This window comes from Cornus florida, unplaced genomic scaffold, assembly GCF_030987335.1.
Source record: "Cornus florida cultivar Cherokee Brave unplaced genomic scaffold, ASM3098733v1 CherokeeBrave_3.0.0_Hap2_Chr03, whole genome shotgun sequence".
NCBI lineage: Eukaryota > Viridiplantae > Streptophyta > Magnoliopsida > Cornales > Cornaceae > Cornus > Cornus florida.
This window is the reverse complement of record NW_026775573.1, coordinates 65,940,466-65,959,288: the sequence shown is the minus strand read 5'-3', so window position 1 is coordinate 65,959,288 and position 18,823 is coordinate 65,940,466. Positions and strand designations below refer to the sequence as shown.

The 18,823-nt window shown below is 34.5% G+C and overlaps 1 protein-coding gene across 7 annotated transcripts; it reads right to left on the bottom strand.

Moving 5' to 3' along the window:
• Positions 1-418: 418 nt before the first annotated feature.
• Positions 419-13,727, bottom strand: LOC132300704 (uncharacterized). Of its 7 annotated transcripts, XR_009480539.1 has the most exons (5): positions 13,379-13,726; positions 13,172-13,292; positions 10,298-10,359; positions 10,060-10,097; positions 7,432-7,655 (listed from the first exon to the last, which is right to left on the bottom strand). XR_009480539.1 is itself a non-coding variant. In XM_059797904.1 (4 exons), exons 1-4 carry the CDS (start codon positions 13,531-13,533, stop codon positions 1,453-1,455), a joined length of 390 nt encoding a protein of 129 aa, XP_059653887.1. In that variant the 5' UTR covers positions 13,534-13,727; the 3' UTR covers positions 419-1,452. The 7 variants fall into 7 exon arrangements, 2 of the variants coding, with proteins under 2 accessions (XP_059653887.1, XP_059653888.1); XR_009480540.1 differs by lacking the exon at positions 7,432-7,655 and adding an exon at positions 419-1,535 and having other exon boundaries at positions 13,172-13,727; XM_059797904.1 differs by lacking the exons at positions 7,432-7,655; positions 10,298-10,359 and adding an exon at positions 419-1,535 and having other exon boundaries at positions 13,172-13,285; positions 13,379-13,727.
• Between the last annotated feature and the right edge of the window lie 5,096 nt (positions 13,728-18,823).

Genomic DNA, 18,823 nt, shown 5'->3' with positions numbered 1-18,823 from the left:
AACTAAATTAAATTAAGTGATCAAAGAAAGAAATCTTAGGACTTTGACTTCACCACAATCATCATACTATGGTTAATTATATCAACTCTGGGAATTTAACCGATTATGTTTTTAAAGGAATTGAACTCAATAACATTCGTTCAATTCGGGTTTTAAAGAAAGGTGATTTACAAAATTCAGTTAACTATAACCTATCTACGTTTAGCATGGATTATCCACCTACCTATTCTAACTACTTTGTAAACAATCCACCTTTCCTTAGCATAGATTATGAAAATATTCTTTTATAAAATAAAAATAAAAAAACATTAGAACACCATTATATGACCTCTATTCTCATGTCCGGCAGGGCTCCGCCAGATACCGTCCACTAAGATAGGTTGAGAATAGAAAATAAACAATTATATCTAAGACAAGGTAATAAGAATTTGTAATCTATTTAAAGCATGAAAACCAATTGAGTTGTCTCAATTACTCATAGTCATATAATCAAACATAAAATACATTAAAATAATCCCAGAGTTAAGAACAATCAAACCATAATACTAGATTGGATTACATCAGTGCCCTAAGAGAGAAATTAGCTACTCATGATGATGTCAGATATCATCTGTGTTGGAGTTGTCTCCATCGTCACAGACGACACTTCCCTTCTCAAGATCTTCACCTTCTAAGGTTGTGGAAACCCTAAATGCCACCACAGTATCAGCCTTCTGAATAACATGGCAAAAGGACTTAGAATTTTAGACCTCTTCTATCAAGGCTTAAGCCTTTTTTTATAGAAGAAAATAAGGATCTGGTGGGCTTTTAGGTCTTCTAGCCTATCTGGAATGAGATACGGCTTGAAAAGAGAACATTCCCGTAACTTAAATCTGACATGGCATGGAAGGCTTGAGCTTTAGGAACAAAGACTTGAGCTTTAAATTTCAGGCTCGAGCTTAAGGAATAAGGCTTAAGCTTTTCTGGATTGATGCTTGAGTTTCAAGAAAGGTGTTTGATATTCACTTTAACACTTAGCCAAATTTCTTCAATTACTTTCCAAAGCGTCTTTTTCTTCAACACTTAGAATATTCTTGGGATTGAAATCTTTTAACATTGCTTGATCAAAGCTTCATGGGCTCGAGCACTAGGTACCAGGCTCAAGCATTTGGTTCTCAAGGCTCAAGCTTCAATGGATGGTGCTCGATCCTTGGGGTTATGCACGAGGTCTAGGAGCTTGGAAATCAACTCTTCTTATTCTGACACCTTGTGCTCGAGCTTAATGGTCAAGGCTTAGGCACCCTATGGTCAGGCTCGAGCACCCTTTGTTCAGGCTCGAGCTTGAAGGTACAAGGCTTGAGCATTAATTCCTTATTGATTTTTCTTCTTTGGCTTATAAGGCTCGAGCCTCAAGACTTGGGCTCGAGCTTTGGATATTAAACTCCTCCAAACTTCACCATTAAAGCTCCTGGCTTACTCTGGATGACCGACAATGACTCTGTAAGCTTCGATATCATCATAAAGTCCTGGTTTTAACCATTTCTCTGGGAAAATACCTACAAACACACATCAAGCATAAATCAGTCTAATAATAGATAAAAGTATCATTTTAGGCTATAACATATGTCTATTTAGGGGCTCAAATATGCAAATATTCAGTGCTCATCACACCCCCAAACTTACAGATTGCTAGTCTTTTAGTAGTACAGAACTAAAAATCCACTATCGTGGGGATCACTGTTGCATTTAGCTTATGCAACAAGCCTTTAAAGTCCTAGGTTACCCCTAGTGGACAAGTTGTAGTCTCATGAGGGTTTCCTGTGAAGATACCCACAAACTTCTCGAATCAGTGCCTTAATTACACAGTAAGCTTATTCAAGTCTGTTTTCAAATCATATTATTCTTGCAATTCATTAATCAGTCAAATATAGGAAGTACAACCAATTATTTAATCAGGAAAACTTTCAACTTCTAATGTGAATTTAACAGCCATGGTCCCCATATATCAGTTTAATCATTCATTCAATAATCTTAATCTTCAAAACACTTTTGGAAAGTGATTGTACAATTCAATATGTGGCTTACTATCCGTACTTGCATTTATTTCTAACTATTCCTCAATTCACAGGCAAACTTTTCAAATTCCAACTCCTAAGGCATTTATTATTATTATTATTTTTTCAAGGTATGCATTTTTCCAAAAAGGATACTGTGCAATGTTCAGGTCTATTAAGCTTTCTAAATCACCCTTGTAATGAACTTTCAGCCAATGACTCCCAGACCAGATGATCTTAGGGCATTAAGTGATAAAGCACCCCTAAGGACTTAATTGTTCGAGTAATATAGGCAACCTAAACCCCTTATGTAACAAGCTTTCAGTCAATGACTCCCAGACCAGATGGTCTTAGGGCATTAGGTATCATAACACACCCCTAAGGACTTAATCACTCAAGCAATCTAGGTACAGAACCTGAACTTGATCCTCTTCCACTTCTTTTCTTTATTTTTCTTCTTTCTTTCACATTAGTGAAGAATTTTTTTTCTTTTAGTACATTGCATACATACCAATCTTTTCTATTTTTTTTTCAAATTTATTTTTTATTTTTTTTATATATATGCCTTGGTTATCAAAATCATCAAATCTATCTGTTCATCTCAGTTTAACTCAAAACAAAACAAGACTTCTAGTATTTACTCCACAGAATTCATGTAAGTGTGAATATGTGCAAAGTGTAGCATCTCCAAGATTAATCTTATTAAACAAGGATCATCCTAATAAAGTGGATCACAGGCCACCAACTGATTTCAAAATTTTTAAGAATCCATTTTTACAATATTTTAGCATACAAACCATATCTTACCAATATCAGATTACAAACGAAGTATATAACAATCAACAGACTCAAACTCATGCTATTAGCATCAAATATCATATCCTTGGTATGCAATTTTTAAATTTTCAGCCTCAAACTACCTTACCCCTAAACTTATTTTGCACATTGTCCTCAATGTGTGAGAACAAAAGAGAGATTAGAAAGATATTTCCAGAAACACAGACCAGCAAAGTTAGACAAAACTAAAACTCAGAAGGGTAAATTAGAACATCACCCCCAAACTTAATCTGTAACATCTGGCAAAATCAACCAACTCAAAACATATCAGAGTATCAAGCATATGTAGTAATAAGAGAGAAATATCACAAGTAACTCAAATATCAACATAAGGAAATAATAGGCAGAAAGTATGTATATATATCAGCAAAATGAGTACAATGCTTTTCAAAATAACAGACTTATGGCATATATACATTATAATGAAAGAAATACATCAAAAGACTGTCCTAGTCAACAAAAGAAACTATAGAAAAGCCCTAGTCAGCTAATCTATCTGAGGTGGAGGCAGATCAGTAGAGTTAGAAGGGGCAGACGGGGTGCGGCGTAAAAGCTCCTCCAGAATGCTCTGCTGTGCAGTCAGCATCTGTCTCAGCATCGTCTAGCTGTCCTGTAGCTGGGCCACCCTGGCCTATAAAGCTCTAATCTCAGCCTGAGAAGAACTCTCAGGCTAGGCTACAGGAACTGGACTCCTCCTCAGCGGGGCCTAGTTATCAGAGACATCCTTCTCGTCCTCTATAGCGTCATTATCTGCCTTCCTAATAGCAACTGCTACGTATCCCTCATCACTAAACTCTACTACATCACGACAATGTGCCGGCATATGCGCCCATACTTTATTCCATTCGTAGATACATAGAGAAAACCTTGAGAGACTCTTTAATAAACGGACATCCTTTGTGTAATAGAAAACGGAGTACTCAATTTCCTTATGTTTAAAGACTTTCAAAACCAAAGGCTCGAGCTTAAAGGATGTAAGCTCGAGCTTGCCGCCACAAATTATAGAGTTAACGATGATGAAAGGCTCGAGCATAAAGTACTAATGCTCAAGCCTTTAATAGCTAATGCTTGAGCCTCAAAGTTCAGGCTCGAGACAAATTTTTGGTTTTTTCTCAATTTTTCAATTTTTATTTTCTTTTTCTATTTTATCTAAACCTAGACTAACTTAAACCTAAAATGAATTTAAAATAAACCTAAAACCTAGAAAAGACAAAAAAAAATTAAATAATACAAAATATATAAATAAATAAAATAAAATAAAATAAAATAAAACTATGGTACAACATACAAATGCTAAGTTTAATGTCGATAGCTCGACGAAAACTTGACCTCTCTAGTCCAAGTAAATAGGATCATGAAGTTCTACTGACTCCACTGTGCCTCTCTACACACTACCCTCGATGTAGGGCTTCAGTCTTTGTCCATTGACCTTAGACAATTGTCCAATCTTACAATCTTATATCTCAATTGCACCGTAAGGTGTAACAAAAATAACCATATATGGACCTTCCCAATGTGACTTCAGTTTGCCAGGAAAAAGTTTCAGTCGTGTATTAAACAACCAAACTTTCTTCCCAGGCTTAAAAGTCTTACGTAAGATATGTTTATCATGAAATGCCTTAGTCTTTGATTTATAAACCTTAGCACTCTCATAAGTATCATTACGTAATACTTCGAGCTCTATTAGTTGGAGCTTCTTGTTAGATTCAGCAGAGTTCATATCAAAATAGAGTTTTTTTATGGCCCATAAAGCTCTGTGTTCTAATTCTACAGGAAGATGACACCCTTTACGATAAACGAGACGGTAAGGTGACATAGCAATCAGAGTCTTATAAGCTATTCAGTAAGCCCACAAAGCATCATTCAGTCTTAAAGACCAATCTTTACGATCTGGCTTAACCATTTTCTCAAGAATTCTCTTAATTTCACGATTGGATAATTCAACTTGGCCACTTGTTTGGGGATGAAAAGAAGTAATAACTTTATGAGTGATGGAGTATCTTTGTACCAAAGTACGAAAATACTTATTATAGAAATGAGCACCCCCATCACTAATCATAGCTCGTGGCATACCAAACTAACTAAAAATGTTCGTTTGAATGAACTTAATCACGACTGCGTGATCGGCAGTTTTAGTAGCCACTGCTTCAACCCATTTAGACACATAATCAACAGCCACAAGAATATATTCATTTTTTTTTATTAAACAAAATGACTCATGAAATCAATACCCTAAACATCAAAAACCTCAATAACTAAGATTAGAGTTAAGGGCATCATACCTTTTTTAGAAATTGATCCTAACTGCTGACATCGAAGGCATGACCTACAGAACAAATACGCATCCCGAAAGAGTGATGGCAAAAAAAAACCGCATTGACCTCCACAAGCTAAACTATGACAGAAGGTCAGAATACTATGAAATTCACTCTCAGGAACACATCTACGAATGTTTTGATTAACACAGTATTTGAAGAGCTGAGGATCTTCCCAATAGTACATCTTTATTTGAGAGAAAAATCGATCATTTTTCCTACTTTGACCAAGACAAAGGGATTCTGCCTATTGTGAGGTAGTTCACAATTTCAACAAACCAAGGCAAATCTGAATAAGAATCACAAACAGTTGTTCATCCGGAAAGGAATCATAAACTGGAAGTGAAGTTGAGGTATCCTCAATACGAATTCTAGAAAGATGGTCAGCTACCACATTTAATGACCCTTTGTTATCCTGGATCTCATAATTAAACTCTTGAAGTAAGAGGATCCATCGAATCAAACAGGGTTTGGTTTCCTTTTTGGAAAGAAAATGTCTCAAAGCAGAATGATCAGAATAGACCACTACTTTAAAACCCAACAGATAAGATCTGGATTTATCTAAAGCAAAGACAACTGCAAGTAACTCTTTTTCAGTAGTTGTATAATTCAATTGTGCTTGTGAAAGAGTTTTGCTCGCATAGTAGATAACATAAGGAAGCTTATCTACTTGTTGTCCTAAGAAAACACCCATAGCATAATCAGATGCATTTCTCATAATCTCGAATGGAAGAGCCTAATTTAGAGGATTCATGATGGGAGCTAAAGAAAGAAGCGAGCGAAGCTTGTGGAAAGCTTCTAAGCATGACTCATTAAAGACAAAAGGAACGTCCATTGCAAGTAAATGACACAAAGGACGAGAAATTTTGCTAAAATCTTTAATGAAGCATCGATAAAACCCGACATGCCCAAGAAATGATTGGACTCCCCATACGGAGGTAGGAGGAGGCTATTTGGAGATCAAATATACTATAACGACCCTAGATTTTTCAACCCAGTGTGTCCTATGATGAACCAAAAGATGACCTAATAACGGATCCGAAATGCAAAAGCAAAAGAAGCAAAATGGCTTCAAGAGACGTACGTCATCCCTAAGGCACCAAGATGACTCCCCATGAAGTCACAGAACTCAAATGAGCCAAGCAAATGAAGCAAGAATACCAAACCCAAAAAGAATGAACCAAAGGCAAAATGGTCATTTCACACAAAAATGGGTGCCACCGTGCACACCATTAGAAAGATTACGAAAAATGAACGTAGTTAGACTCAAGAATCACCTGATTCAGAGTCCGGATGGAAAAGTTATGAATTTAAAACAAAGTGGTCTTCTCCATTTAAGAATTACCATGAACCTATCTCACTAAAACTAGAATAACTCACACTATAGAAGGAGTTTAGATGAGTTGTTGGTACCATTGGAAAGAAAACTTCAAGCTCTTGAACTTAGACTCAAGAACGACCAGATTTGGATTAGTAATGAAAGAGATATGATTCCCCAAAGTTGGAATAACAAAGCTGTCCAAGGAAAAGATGAAGAAGATGGTCCCAGGGAGGATCGGTTGACTGAAATGCAACCATCGGCCGGTCGAAACTCAACCGTCGGTCTGCCGAAATGAGGTTTTTCCTAAAAAGCCTATTAAAATGGTCTCGAGAGTTTGGTCAGCCGGCTGATGGGTACTCATCAGCTGACCGACACATCTGCTGCAGTAGAAAAAGCTGTTACAATGTGTGTGTGAGGTGCTTGGGCCATCTCTAAAGCTCTACATGCATTCTACATTATCTAAACAAGCTTGAAAACATTCCCTAGCATCATGTAAGCGTCCAAAACATGTCAAAACAAAGAGGAACTTAAAATGATGTCCCAATGCATGAATTTTCATGAAAATTCATAAAATAGCCCAAAAATAGTTCCAAAGTTGAAACTTAAGAGTTTTGTGAAATGTGGATATGCACGCAAATGTAAAAAGACATTTAAGATGCGTCCTAATAGTCCGCGACTTCAAAATATCCCAAATGCAAAATAAGACCTCTTAACGGTCAAAAATGACTTAAAATACTATAAATTGAACCACAATACAAAACCTAGAGTGAAATGGTATTTGGCCCTTGGCCACACCTCATACATGATCATAGGAACCCTATGAAAGAAAAAGAATGGAATTCCCACACCCAATGCAAAAGTTATGAAGTAATGACTTAGCATTTTTCAATATTATCATAATAAACCTGGAAAACAAAAGTGCATAGAATACAAAATACATGTCATTGGCCTCCGGCCTCATCTTATACGTGTTAAATATACTGAAAAGAGTGTAGTTATGCACAATTTACATATACGGAATCAAAGAATATAAGTTTTGATACATAAGGCTATGAAATGATATTTCACACTAACATTTGCATGAAATGAAAACCTAAAAGCTACAAGTCATCCACGGAGCGATGATCATCACGAACCAAGTCTTCGTACCTGAACAAAACCCCAGTAACTTCAGGGTGAGTAAAATAGTTTACTCGTAGAGAATGAGCATGCATGACTCGATTTCTTATAGATTTTTACATTAACTTGAAACAATTCAAAAGGGTCATGCCACCTAACGTCTATGTCAGAGTGAGACTCAATGATCATCCTAAGCTACTCATGTGATTGAAACGAGATACACGACATATAAGCATACCGGTTATAAATGTACTAAATGAAGATGAAAAAATGCGAGGTAAGTATACAAAACATAGGTATACTAATGAGATTGGAAACACATAAGGCAAGTATACAAGACACGAGTATGCTAAATGGAATCTAGATACAAGAAGCAAGCGCGCAGTTTCAAGTATCCTGAATGAGGTTTAAATACACGAAGTAAGCATAATGTCCATGCAATTAAACAAGGTAGGAAATACTCCATATAACACGACAAGGTCCTTATATCTTCAAGAGATATCACTTGAAATCTAAGGGTTTAGAAATTTTGCATATTGATATAAATCATTACATGTGGACCATGCCACCTAGAATCTAAGTCAAGTTACATGTATATGATCATTCCGAAGTCACGATAGCATAAAGTAACATGGAACGAGATAACTAAGAAAATTAACAAGATTGAAACAATTCAATTAACACGACAAGGACAAGGCGTGAAATCAAAGAAAATGCATAATATCTGTTTAAATTCAAGGAATTATGTAAATGTGTGATTGGCTCTAGTTCAAAGGGAGCTAATAAATTGGATGATTACCATAAATGTCCTTGCAGACTCACCCTTGTCGATCAAAATTACCCATGGTTTACGAGAAATATGTGCGCTATACATGATAGATTCACACAGCTTCCAAAAATACGTAAAAGTTTATCAATGGTGGTGTGAACATAAAATCAATAGAAGTATTTATAAGTGATTAAATATGTACACACCCCTTCTACTTCCTTTAACCATGGTGAAATGTAATTAATATCAATCATGTGGACCAATAAAATCTCAATCAATGAAAATTCTATCCATCGAATTAAATGCCACAATACTACAGTACAGTCAAGGTTCAATAAATTTTTTCTTCAAGCTAGCAAATCCAGTGACCAACCGATAAAAATATTTTTATCTATTCAGGCCATTTGTTGATGATTTTTTAAAACTAATTTGCCACATTTTTTAAAACTTTTAAGAAGTTTATTGTGGATTTGATAACACCTAAATATGTCCCAACTCCACTAAAGAGAAACATTAGACACCCTTCCCTAATTATACCAAAAAGATTAAAAACTTAAATACCATATTGTTTCAGCAAGAAATCAGTAAACAATACCATATACCTCATCTATATCAAGGCCAAGCCCTTTTGAGACAACAATTATGGCCATGGTGGTGTCATGTGGAATTAAACAGACCCCCTTTAGGGATCAAAATGCAACCTTCATGCAGAAGCAGAAACTCTCCTGCATGGCCATAGTTTTGTCCAAACTATTGATTCAATTTTTTATTTTTGTTAGGAAAATAAAAATAAAAAAATAAAAAGAAAGAATGGATAAAAATCATTTGCATCTTTATATTCTATTATGGGCCACTTAGTTCAGTACATTATATGCAGCATCTGGATGTGTACTTGAATTGGTTTAGTAGAAAACTTAAATCTATCTTGCTTTCTATGTATGGACAGATATGTTTTTGGCAAAAATAATGATTTTTTTGGATGCTTATAGAAAGTATTATGTAGTGGTATCCCATTTCATGTCACCAACTTACCACATAAAGGATATAAGCTATAATCTCCAAATTTCAGATATTCCTATGATATTTTACACTGGAATGTTTAATCTTATCACACGGGTTTTAGAAAGAAAAAAATTATAACATATGATAAATCTATGACCCAAAAAATTTTGCACCGAAGTTCAAACTCTAACATTGTCAGACTTTAATCTTAAACTCACAAAGATTAATTTGATTGCATTGTCTAACTTAATTAGCTTATGTTGCAGTTAATTAAGAAATCTTGTGTTGACTCTTAATTAAACATAGGAAAAAGGGACACAATTCTAAAGGACTCAGTTCAAACTCTTAACATTGTCAGACACAATTTTTTATTTTTCTAGTTTGTTCTAACGGATATTTGTACTGATTTTGACAGCCTGGAGTGCTCCTTGACATCACACCTGAAAAGATTGAAAAGTTCTCTATACACCACAAAAATGGTCACTTTAGGCATATGACCCCCTATACACCGCAAAATTGGTCACTTTAAGACACGTGACCCCCTTAACATGAGTCTAACATGGAGGTAGAAATGTATAATTCATCCAAATATATAATTGACAATTTATAAAGAAAAAAAAAGACAACAATGAAAAAATGGAACCTATGAGTTAAATATATTACCTTTGAGCATGCTCCTAATGACCTTGTGAAAATTAACCCTGTGAGGAAAAAGAAAAATAAAAATGTAATGCCAACAAATCTAAAAATAAAATAAAATCATATAATAATGACTACTTCCTAAAAAAAAAAGGTGCTTATTGATCACCTCTATAAAATTTAAGCTTTAACTTTTAATTAAATATATAATTAATGTAAAAAATATTAACTTTTATAAATACAATCTATTACATATAAGAACCTGTTAGCGATGTGCATCCATTCTTTATCCATCACCTAAACTTCATTCGAGCATAAATTACCCTTGTACAAATAAATAAGAACAATATTACAACTTCTAATTGTTGAAAATATTCATGTTTCTTGCTATAGATAAAGCCATATTGGTCAAACAATCAACTTTCAAAATGAAAATTCTAATGCTAGTAAAGATATTTTCAAGTAACCATCACCATATGAAACTTTCTTATTTGTGTCTTCAATTAGATATTGACATGGAACTGCATTTAAATATAGAAGCATTTCAAGTTAGATAGAAAGAATTAAACAATTTTCAGATCTTAGAACTGGTTCGACTAGAATTACTTTACTTTCTAGATCTTCATTTAAATTGAAAAAAAAAAACACTACACATTTTCACTTTTTATTTCTACAGCTTAAATGTCCGTTTTATGATCAAATAAATTTTTTACCATGACTCTCTTGCTGTCATAGTTTAAACAATATCAAGATTAACCATAAAAAAAATATTTAAAAATCAATTATGCCAGCCAATCTTTTGTAGTTGAACATTATTTTTTATGTTTTTTTCTGGTGAGTAAAGTAACAAATGAGTATAATAGTGATACAAGGTTGCCAAAGGATTAAAACTAATAGACATACTATGTAACGCAGGAATATCACTGATGAATGCATTAACATCTATGAATGTAACTGGAGAATGGGGCATGGGAAATAAACAAAGTGCAAGAATCAAACAATTAAAGCAAAAGAGCTAGAAATAAAAAATTCAGAACTAATTTTCTATTTCCGCAACACAACTATCAGCATAGTTAGAAATAAAATCCCTGTTCTACAACTTAGAGCTTGGCCATGTAGAGTAGCAGAATGCCCATAACGAGTTTTCATTGGAAATTGCCTGAAAATTATTTTGTGATTAAGTAATTTATTTTCATTTTTTGTGATTAAGTAATTTATTTAGATTTTACTGTTAGTCTAATGTAGCTTAACTCCCTCTTAGCCCCATTCAGCCTATTTGATAAATTCAACCATCAGTCAAGTAGGTCACATCAATAGTAGTTCATGGTTTGCATGGCAGAAACTATGAGATTAATTAAAAGGTGATACATGCAACACAATTACATGGTCGAGTATCTCTTATTCATTATATATATATATATATATATATACTGGCTATTATGTGTTGGATTTCTCCCATAGATATTGTCAATAGAGTCAACTTATTAACAAAAATAAAATGAGACATCAAAGTTGTCCTTATGATTTCATTCTAACTTAATTTTTCAACTAAATTAAGTATATTATACAATTCCAGATGAACTAGGGAAAAGGATAAAATTACACTTCCCATTTTACAATGTCTAGAGATACGAGTATTCCATGTAAAAGCATTTGCCTGTTTGTTAAAGTGTCTGTAGCCCCTTTACAATATTGTTAAAGGGCAAACACTAGGCCCTTTAACAATATTGTTAAAAACTTGTGAACAAGAAGAAAGCAAATTCATCTCTATTGTAGTTTTGAGAGAGAGTGTGGCTCTTATGTCACATAAAAAGCTTGAGGAATGCTTTGATAACTTTGACCCGTGTCACCAATAAAATCTAGCTTAGATGATATAAGCTTCTCTTTCATTTCGAGAGATCAAGTGTTCGATGACTCTTAGTAGGGGCAAAAATATATGGTAAGTGTGTGCATTTGCATTAACTTTTAGAAAGAACATTTTTTTTTTTTTTTTTTTAACAAAAAACTGACTTGTGTCTCATTATCGGACCAACTGCTTTGATATCAGATATACCATTAGGATGAGGTTTGACAAATCACATTGAACATGAAGCTCAATGAAGGCCACAATCATGACTTTTTGCAAAATCAAACTAGAGTAATTTACATGAACTCTTAAAAAGCACATGGCATGTCCTTGTCAAACACACGACGCCTTGACATTAATGTGTGATATGTATCCAAAATGTATGGTTGGACAAACACCTAACAAGCATGTTAGATAATTCAAATTTATTATACAATCTTTTATTATCTTCATTTTCAGGCAAAAATTAAAAAGCTACATTAGAATAACAGTAGATTTTTTTGTGATTAAGTAATTTATTTTCATTCAACTTTTCCTGCATTAAGCAATATTTTTCTTTTGACTATTTACTAATTCGTGTCATCATATCTCTTTTAAAACTTGTGAAAATTATTTTGTGGTTAAGTTCTTTATTCACAAGGAAAAAAAATAATCCATATATATATAATTTATATGTTCACAAATTTTGATAAGACGAATTCCTAATTCCGGAGAATAGCCTCTTCATTCTTTTTGGAATTCTAACATTCCATTTCCAAGTGGCAAATCCTGTCTCACTCACATGAAGGAAGTAAAGGCTCATGATTGCCAACTATTTTTGCTCTTGTGATACACTCAATAAGAAGGTTTTCCAACACCATCCAAAATAAGTCGAATAAATAAAATAGTGAATCATAATGCCGGACTAGAATCAAGAGATGATTATATATAGCACAAACAATATATAGAGAGTACATAATACAAATAAAAAGAGAAACACAATCAATTAGGAAATGGAAAATAATAAAACCCAAATCCAACCAAAAAACAAACCAAATTCAGCCAGCACAATTTACAATAAAACCAGAGAAAAAAAATAAATAATAATAAATAAAAAAAACCATGCGTTAACCCTAAAAATGTTTGAGAAGTTGGGATTGAATAAAGCCCTAAAAATGTTTCAGAAAGAGAGACTGAAAAAAGCCCTAAAAATGTTAGAGAAAGAGAGATTGAAGAAACCCCTAAAATTTTTGAGAAAGAGAGATTGAAAAAAGCCCTAAAAATGTTAGAGAAAGAGGGATTGCAGATTACCTGAAGAATGAATGTGCGTTCAGATCCTTAGAGGGTAGAGAGAGGGTTGAAGATATAGCTCTGCCTTGGTCTGGGTCGGAATAGTTTGAGATGGTTTCTCTCTCAACTCTCGGACTTCAACCTCGCAGAAATAAAGGAAGAAAGAAATTGATTAGAGCCTTGGTCTGGGTCAAATTTGTCAACCAATAGGGAAATTTGAGTAGGAACCTTTGGGGTGAGTAGAAACGAGTGTAGACTACTCCGTCGAAGCTCAATTTCTCCGGTGGGCGTGGTGGGTTCAGAGGCTGTTGCTGTGAAAAAGAGATAAAGGCCTTTGGTAATGGGGACTGGTTGTGCTGGAGAACATTGGTTAATAAGACCATAAATGAAATTAGTACGATAGCCAAGGTTATCCGTTCGTTTGATATGAACAAGAAAGTCGGGATAGGCTTTTAATGGCGAGCTCATCCCAAGAACTTGGAAGTTCATGGAAATATTGGGGTAACCAGTATTTCATAGCATTTGGAGGAGGAAGACACCGAAAATATTTGCTAAATATCTTGACGTACTTTGAAAATTAGCAGAGGTCGCACAATTCTATTTTAAGAAATTATTTTTTCATTTACCTGTAAAGAAAGATAACTATAAATAAAGTTACATCATAAAATGAAGTCACCGTACATGTATGGAAAACAGAGTAATTTTGGTATGATGAATTTCTTGTCATGTAGCCAAATAGCAATATCTTTTGCTTTAAATTGAATGACATTCATGGGAGCTTCAGCGTCAATACCTTGAATGCCAATGGGATGTTTCATCTGTCGCCATTTTTCGGATAGAATAGCGTTATAGCGACAACAACTGGTTGTTGCGCCGGTGTCGATGAGAATGCATAAGCTATAAGGTTTGTAACCCTTAAAGTTAAGAATACCGTTTACGTAGGTATACTTGCACTTTTTCCCTTAAGAAGGTGCAATAAGGATTTCATCATTTCCGTGTTGGAAGTGGAAAAACTTTACAGACTTCATGGATTGAGTGGAGCCAGGAAGGAAAGGTGCATCAATGGGAGCTTTTCCTTTTTCGGCCCATGTAAACCTTCTACGAGGTAATTCAGAAGGATGAACATTAGATGTTCGTGGAGGAAATATCTTCTCCCATCCAGTGGAGTTGCTGTTTATGTGGGCTGAGGCTGAACGTTGCAGCTGTGGTGGTTTTTCTTTATTAGTTATATAAAGATTTCAACCGGAAGCTTGAATTGTGGTAACAGTAGGCTCTGAAATACGCAATTTTGGTTCGGAATTGATATTTTCGAATAACCAATTGCGAGGAATTTCAAGATCTGTTTAGTTGAGTAATTTTGGTTCAATTACTGAATCAAAAGGACGTGGTTCAAACAAAGTGACTAGTTTAGAGTCAAGTGTAGGAATGGTAGCTGTTTCAGGCTCACGGGTAAGTTTGTAGAGAACTTTCCACTGTATGCCGAGGCTTGGGGAGTTAAAATCCATTTTGAGGTTGGAAAGTTAGAGTTTGACTTGAAGAACTTTCTCAATGTTTGGATTAGTGAGAGAGACAAAATAATTTGGTGTGATTTTGAACCAAATTACGTTATTAACTAAATTGGATTGAACGCCACCGATGAGGGCGTCAATAGGTTTATGGAATCGATTATCCATAATGAGAGCAAGGATTGGTTGATCAGTTCCTTTGCGAAACAAAGATGTAATCTTGATCTGAACTCTACCAATATGAATATAACGAGCGAGAGGATTTTGCTGTCGCCATCGTGCAACCTTGTCATTATTGAGGATATTGAATCCACATCTTCCATTCGAGGTATAATCGATGGTAGTATCTCTGCTGAATTGTTCAAGAATTCGTTTGGAAAAGATAAAAAATTTAGAAGTTTTGTAGACTTCTTCTTTCTTCAGCTTTTGGAGTTTTGCGAACTGAATGAGTTGTTCGTTCGTAAACTAGACTTCTTCACCAATAACACTACTTAATTTAATGTTAGAGGTTTCGCCAGGTTGTGGAGAAGTAAACTGCATCATACAGATATCTTCATCGATGTCGTCACTAGCACTCGATTCTGAGAATTGACTGGAAATTTCATAAAGGATAATGTCAGAATCGGAGAGTTCGCTGCCATAAACAACACAGAGGTCTTCTGCGTTTAGTCGTTTGATCATTTTAGATGCACTTTTGCCTTTTTGTGGACAATTTGGTGCAATATGACCAGGTTCATTGGAAATGTAACATTTGCAATGTTGGTTTAACATACTTTTTGATTTTCTGAATCGGTTTTTTACCTTTCTTCCATTTTCGCTATTTTAACTTTTTGGGTTTTTTATAGGAACGACCTGAAGGGGTAGATCGGCTGGGTGCACAACCAACCTTCCAGAAATCCAGAAAGTATGTTAAACCAACATCTTCATCCAATACTAAACATAAAGGACAGAAGGGAACGAAAGATCCAGAGATCAAAAAAGATTATACTACTGGATAAAGTAGATTGTTTATCTACTTTATCTTTATCTAGTGGATCATCAGGAGGGTAGAGATCAGATAACTTTGCTTTTTTTAATTTTGCTAGATCTATAGTCATCTGATGAATCTGATCTTTTAGATCTTGAGTGTCCTGAGTTTCAGATATCAAGATAATCTGTGTAAAAGTCTGAAGCTTATCATTTAAGGAGATCATTCCTTGTTGCAAATCATCAAATGAGGTTTTCATTTGAGAATTTGTAGACTCAAGGTTAAGTTGAAATGAGTATTTCCAATCATTAACCATGTCTATTAAGAAGTTCATTCCTGCTCCAATTTGGTTAAAATTAGATGGTTCTTAAGTTAAAAAATGTGGAGTATGATTATAATTATTAGGGTCTTTTCCTACGATATTACAGATACATCCGACAGAGGTAGTTTGTGCCATAAGAAACAGTTAAGGGTTCTTAAGACCATTTGATTCCTGTTATGGTGCCTAAAACCGTATATTCCTGTGACAAATCTTTTAAACAGTCGTACAGACAAACAAGCTAAAACAGGGCAATATGGGCTTTAAACAGTAATCAAACATATGAGATTTATAACAGTAAATAAAGCACAATACTGACACTGTAATAGTATTGAAATATAATAAGGAAAGCTTACAATAATGGTCCAAGCACGAGGTAAGGCTCTGATACCAGTTATAGAAAAGTGCGGATTAAATACAAAATATAAAACTGAGAATGTTTTACAAGAAAGAGAGATAAGAATAAGCCAGAGAAAATATAAAACTTCAGATGCCGAAACCTTAGTGGAGTCTCGGTTTAAATAATATTACAAAAGGTAAACAGTATTTGAGAAGATAAGAAAGAATCTTTCTTTTTACTGTTCATTAAAGTGGATGTTGGCAACTTTCACTGTTGATGAATAGTTTGTCGGCAACTTTCGGCTACTTTCACTGTTAATGAATTGTAGAAATGACAACTCCTCTTGTCGTGTGCTGGATGAACTGCAGTCGATTAGAGAGAAGAGTGACAGATTATCCTTCCATTGCATTTATGAGATTATGGAGTTCATTTTCATCAAATGGAGGAGTGTTAACTGGAGATTAAGCATCGGCGATATCCCAATCGAGATTGATGTCATCGGCACCTATACGGATGACTTCTGGAACATCAATTGTATTAGCCACGATTTCTTTTAAGAATTCTTTGGCTGTCGAAACATTATTCTCGGAATAGTCTTCATAATACATATTCAGAGAAGTGACGAAAAGTCGTCGTCCATCACAACAATAACCGAGCTGGTCATAGTTGTTAAAGGTTCTGTTTAGGATTCTGCGAGCTTTGTCGTATAGGTGAAGAAGACTGTGCATTGCAAGTTCATATGGCTGGATGCCATTGGCAATTTCTTCGGAGTTGAGAAACTGTGTGTGCTCATATTCATCAGCTTTAGTAAGCTTAAGAAACCAGATCTGATATGGTTGGAAGACTCAAGTTTTTTCTCTCTATCCAATAGTACTTGAAATCCAGAAAGTGAGATTTCGACTGTACTGCCATTGAGCAGTGACTTTATAGATCATTGTTTTCATCATTGCCGAAAAATCTTTGTAAGAGTCACTGGATGAGAAAGTAATTTTGTTAATTACTCCCTAATCGACAGGTTCCATTGACCAGGGAAAACCGGGGATAATGAAAAGAGTCAGTTTTGGGACTTTTTTCCCATTGTAAATATCATCAAAGGTATTGATGTCTTCATGGTTTGCAAAATAAAAGTTTTTGATTGTTGTAGAATGATCCAATGCTTTGGAGAGGATTATTCGAAAAAGTTCAGGAGGAAAAATGTTTCTTGCTTTTTCAAGAAGACATATACGATTGATTTTTGCAAACGTATTTTGTGGAAAATCTAATTCTCCAACTAACTGGGCAAGCTTTAGAAAACAATTTATTTGTGATAAAGAAAAATATTTTTCCCAGTCGATTGTGAGACAGATTTGGATGCAAAGCTTTTTCAACTCATCAATCATAGCTATTTGTTCAGCTACAAGAGCAGTAAGAGTACTCAGGTGTTGCCTGAATTTCTTATTAGCACCGAGTTTATGACATTTCCAAACATTAATAATTTCATTATAAAAATTGTTTGGAAGTCCGGGATCATAGAAGTCTTTTACCTCTATTTGCTCCTGGAGTTGTGAAAACATTTTTTGTGAGGCTTTGCCCACGTTATAGAAACATTTTGAGCATCTATAAGTGTGTCATAAGCATGAGCCAGGAAATGATTGTAACTGTTTGTGACAGTCGTTCCATTCGGCATAAATTCCTGGTTGGTGACCAGCAAAAGCCACAAACCATTTGTTTGGCTGTGATGGAGTTGGTTTATCGATTGCCTTTTTAGCAATTGTGATCCAATCATCTTTGTCTGGACAAGGCTTTTTACCTTGATCACTCATTTGTAGGAAAAAAAATATCGTGGTGAGATACTTCATTATGATTTCTGCTTAAAAAATCTGCAAGAAAATTATTAGTACCTTTAATATGTTCAATAGAAAATGAATATTGAGCAATTACATTGTACCATTTTAATCTACGTCCATCTAAACAATTCTTTTTGTTTATAAGGAAATCTTTAACTGTTTGATTATCAGTTCGAATGATAAAGTCTTCTGGAGCAAGATAAATATGAAATCTTTTTATTGCTAATTTAATTGCCAGAAGTTCTTTTTTATAAATAATATAATTCTGTTCATTTGGTTTAAATTTTCCAGAATTATATCCACAAATCAATTCTTCTTTTTGAAGCTTTTTTGGAATTGGTGCTTTTCGGGCACGAATCTGGTGATTAGTGAAAATAGCTTCATCCTACTTATCCTGTGGAATAGCTTTTAACATACAACCCCAACAAAAGTCGGAGGCGTCTATTTCAAGAATAAGTTTATCATCGTTTTGGGGAAAATAAACTTCAGGGATTTGGACAAGTTCACATTTGATTTGTTGGACAATAGTGGTGTCGCTATCAGTCCAGTCAAACACTTTATCTTTTTATAGCTTCTTTATTAAAGGGAGTTCCTTTTGAGATAAATCTTTAATAAAGGTGCGGCCATAATTCAAGATTCCTAAAAAGCTTTGTAGCTGCTTTTTATCTTGAATGATGTCAGGAAAATCACGAATCTTAATAATTATATGGTCATGT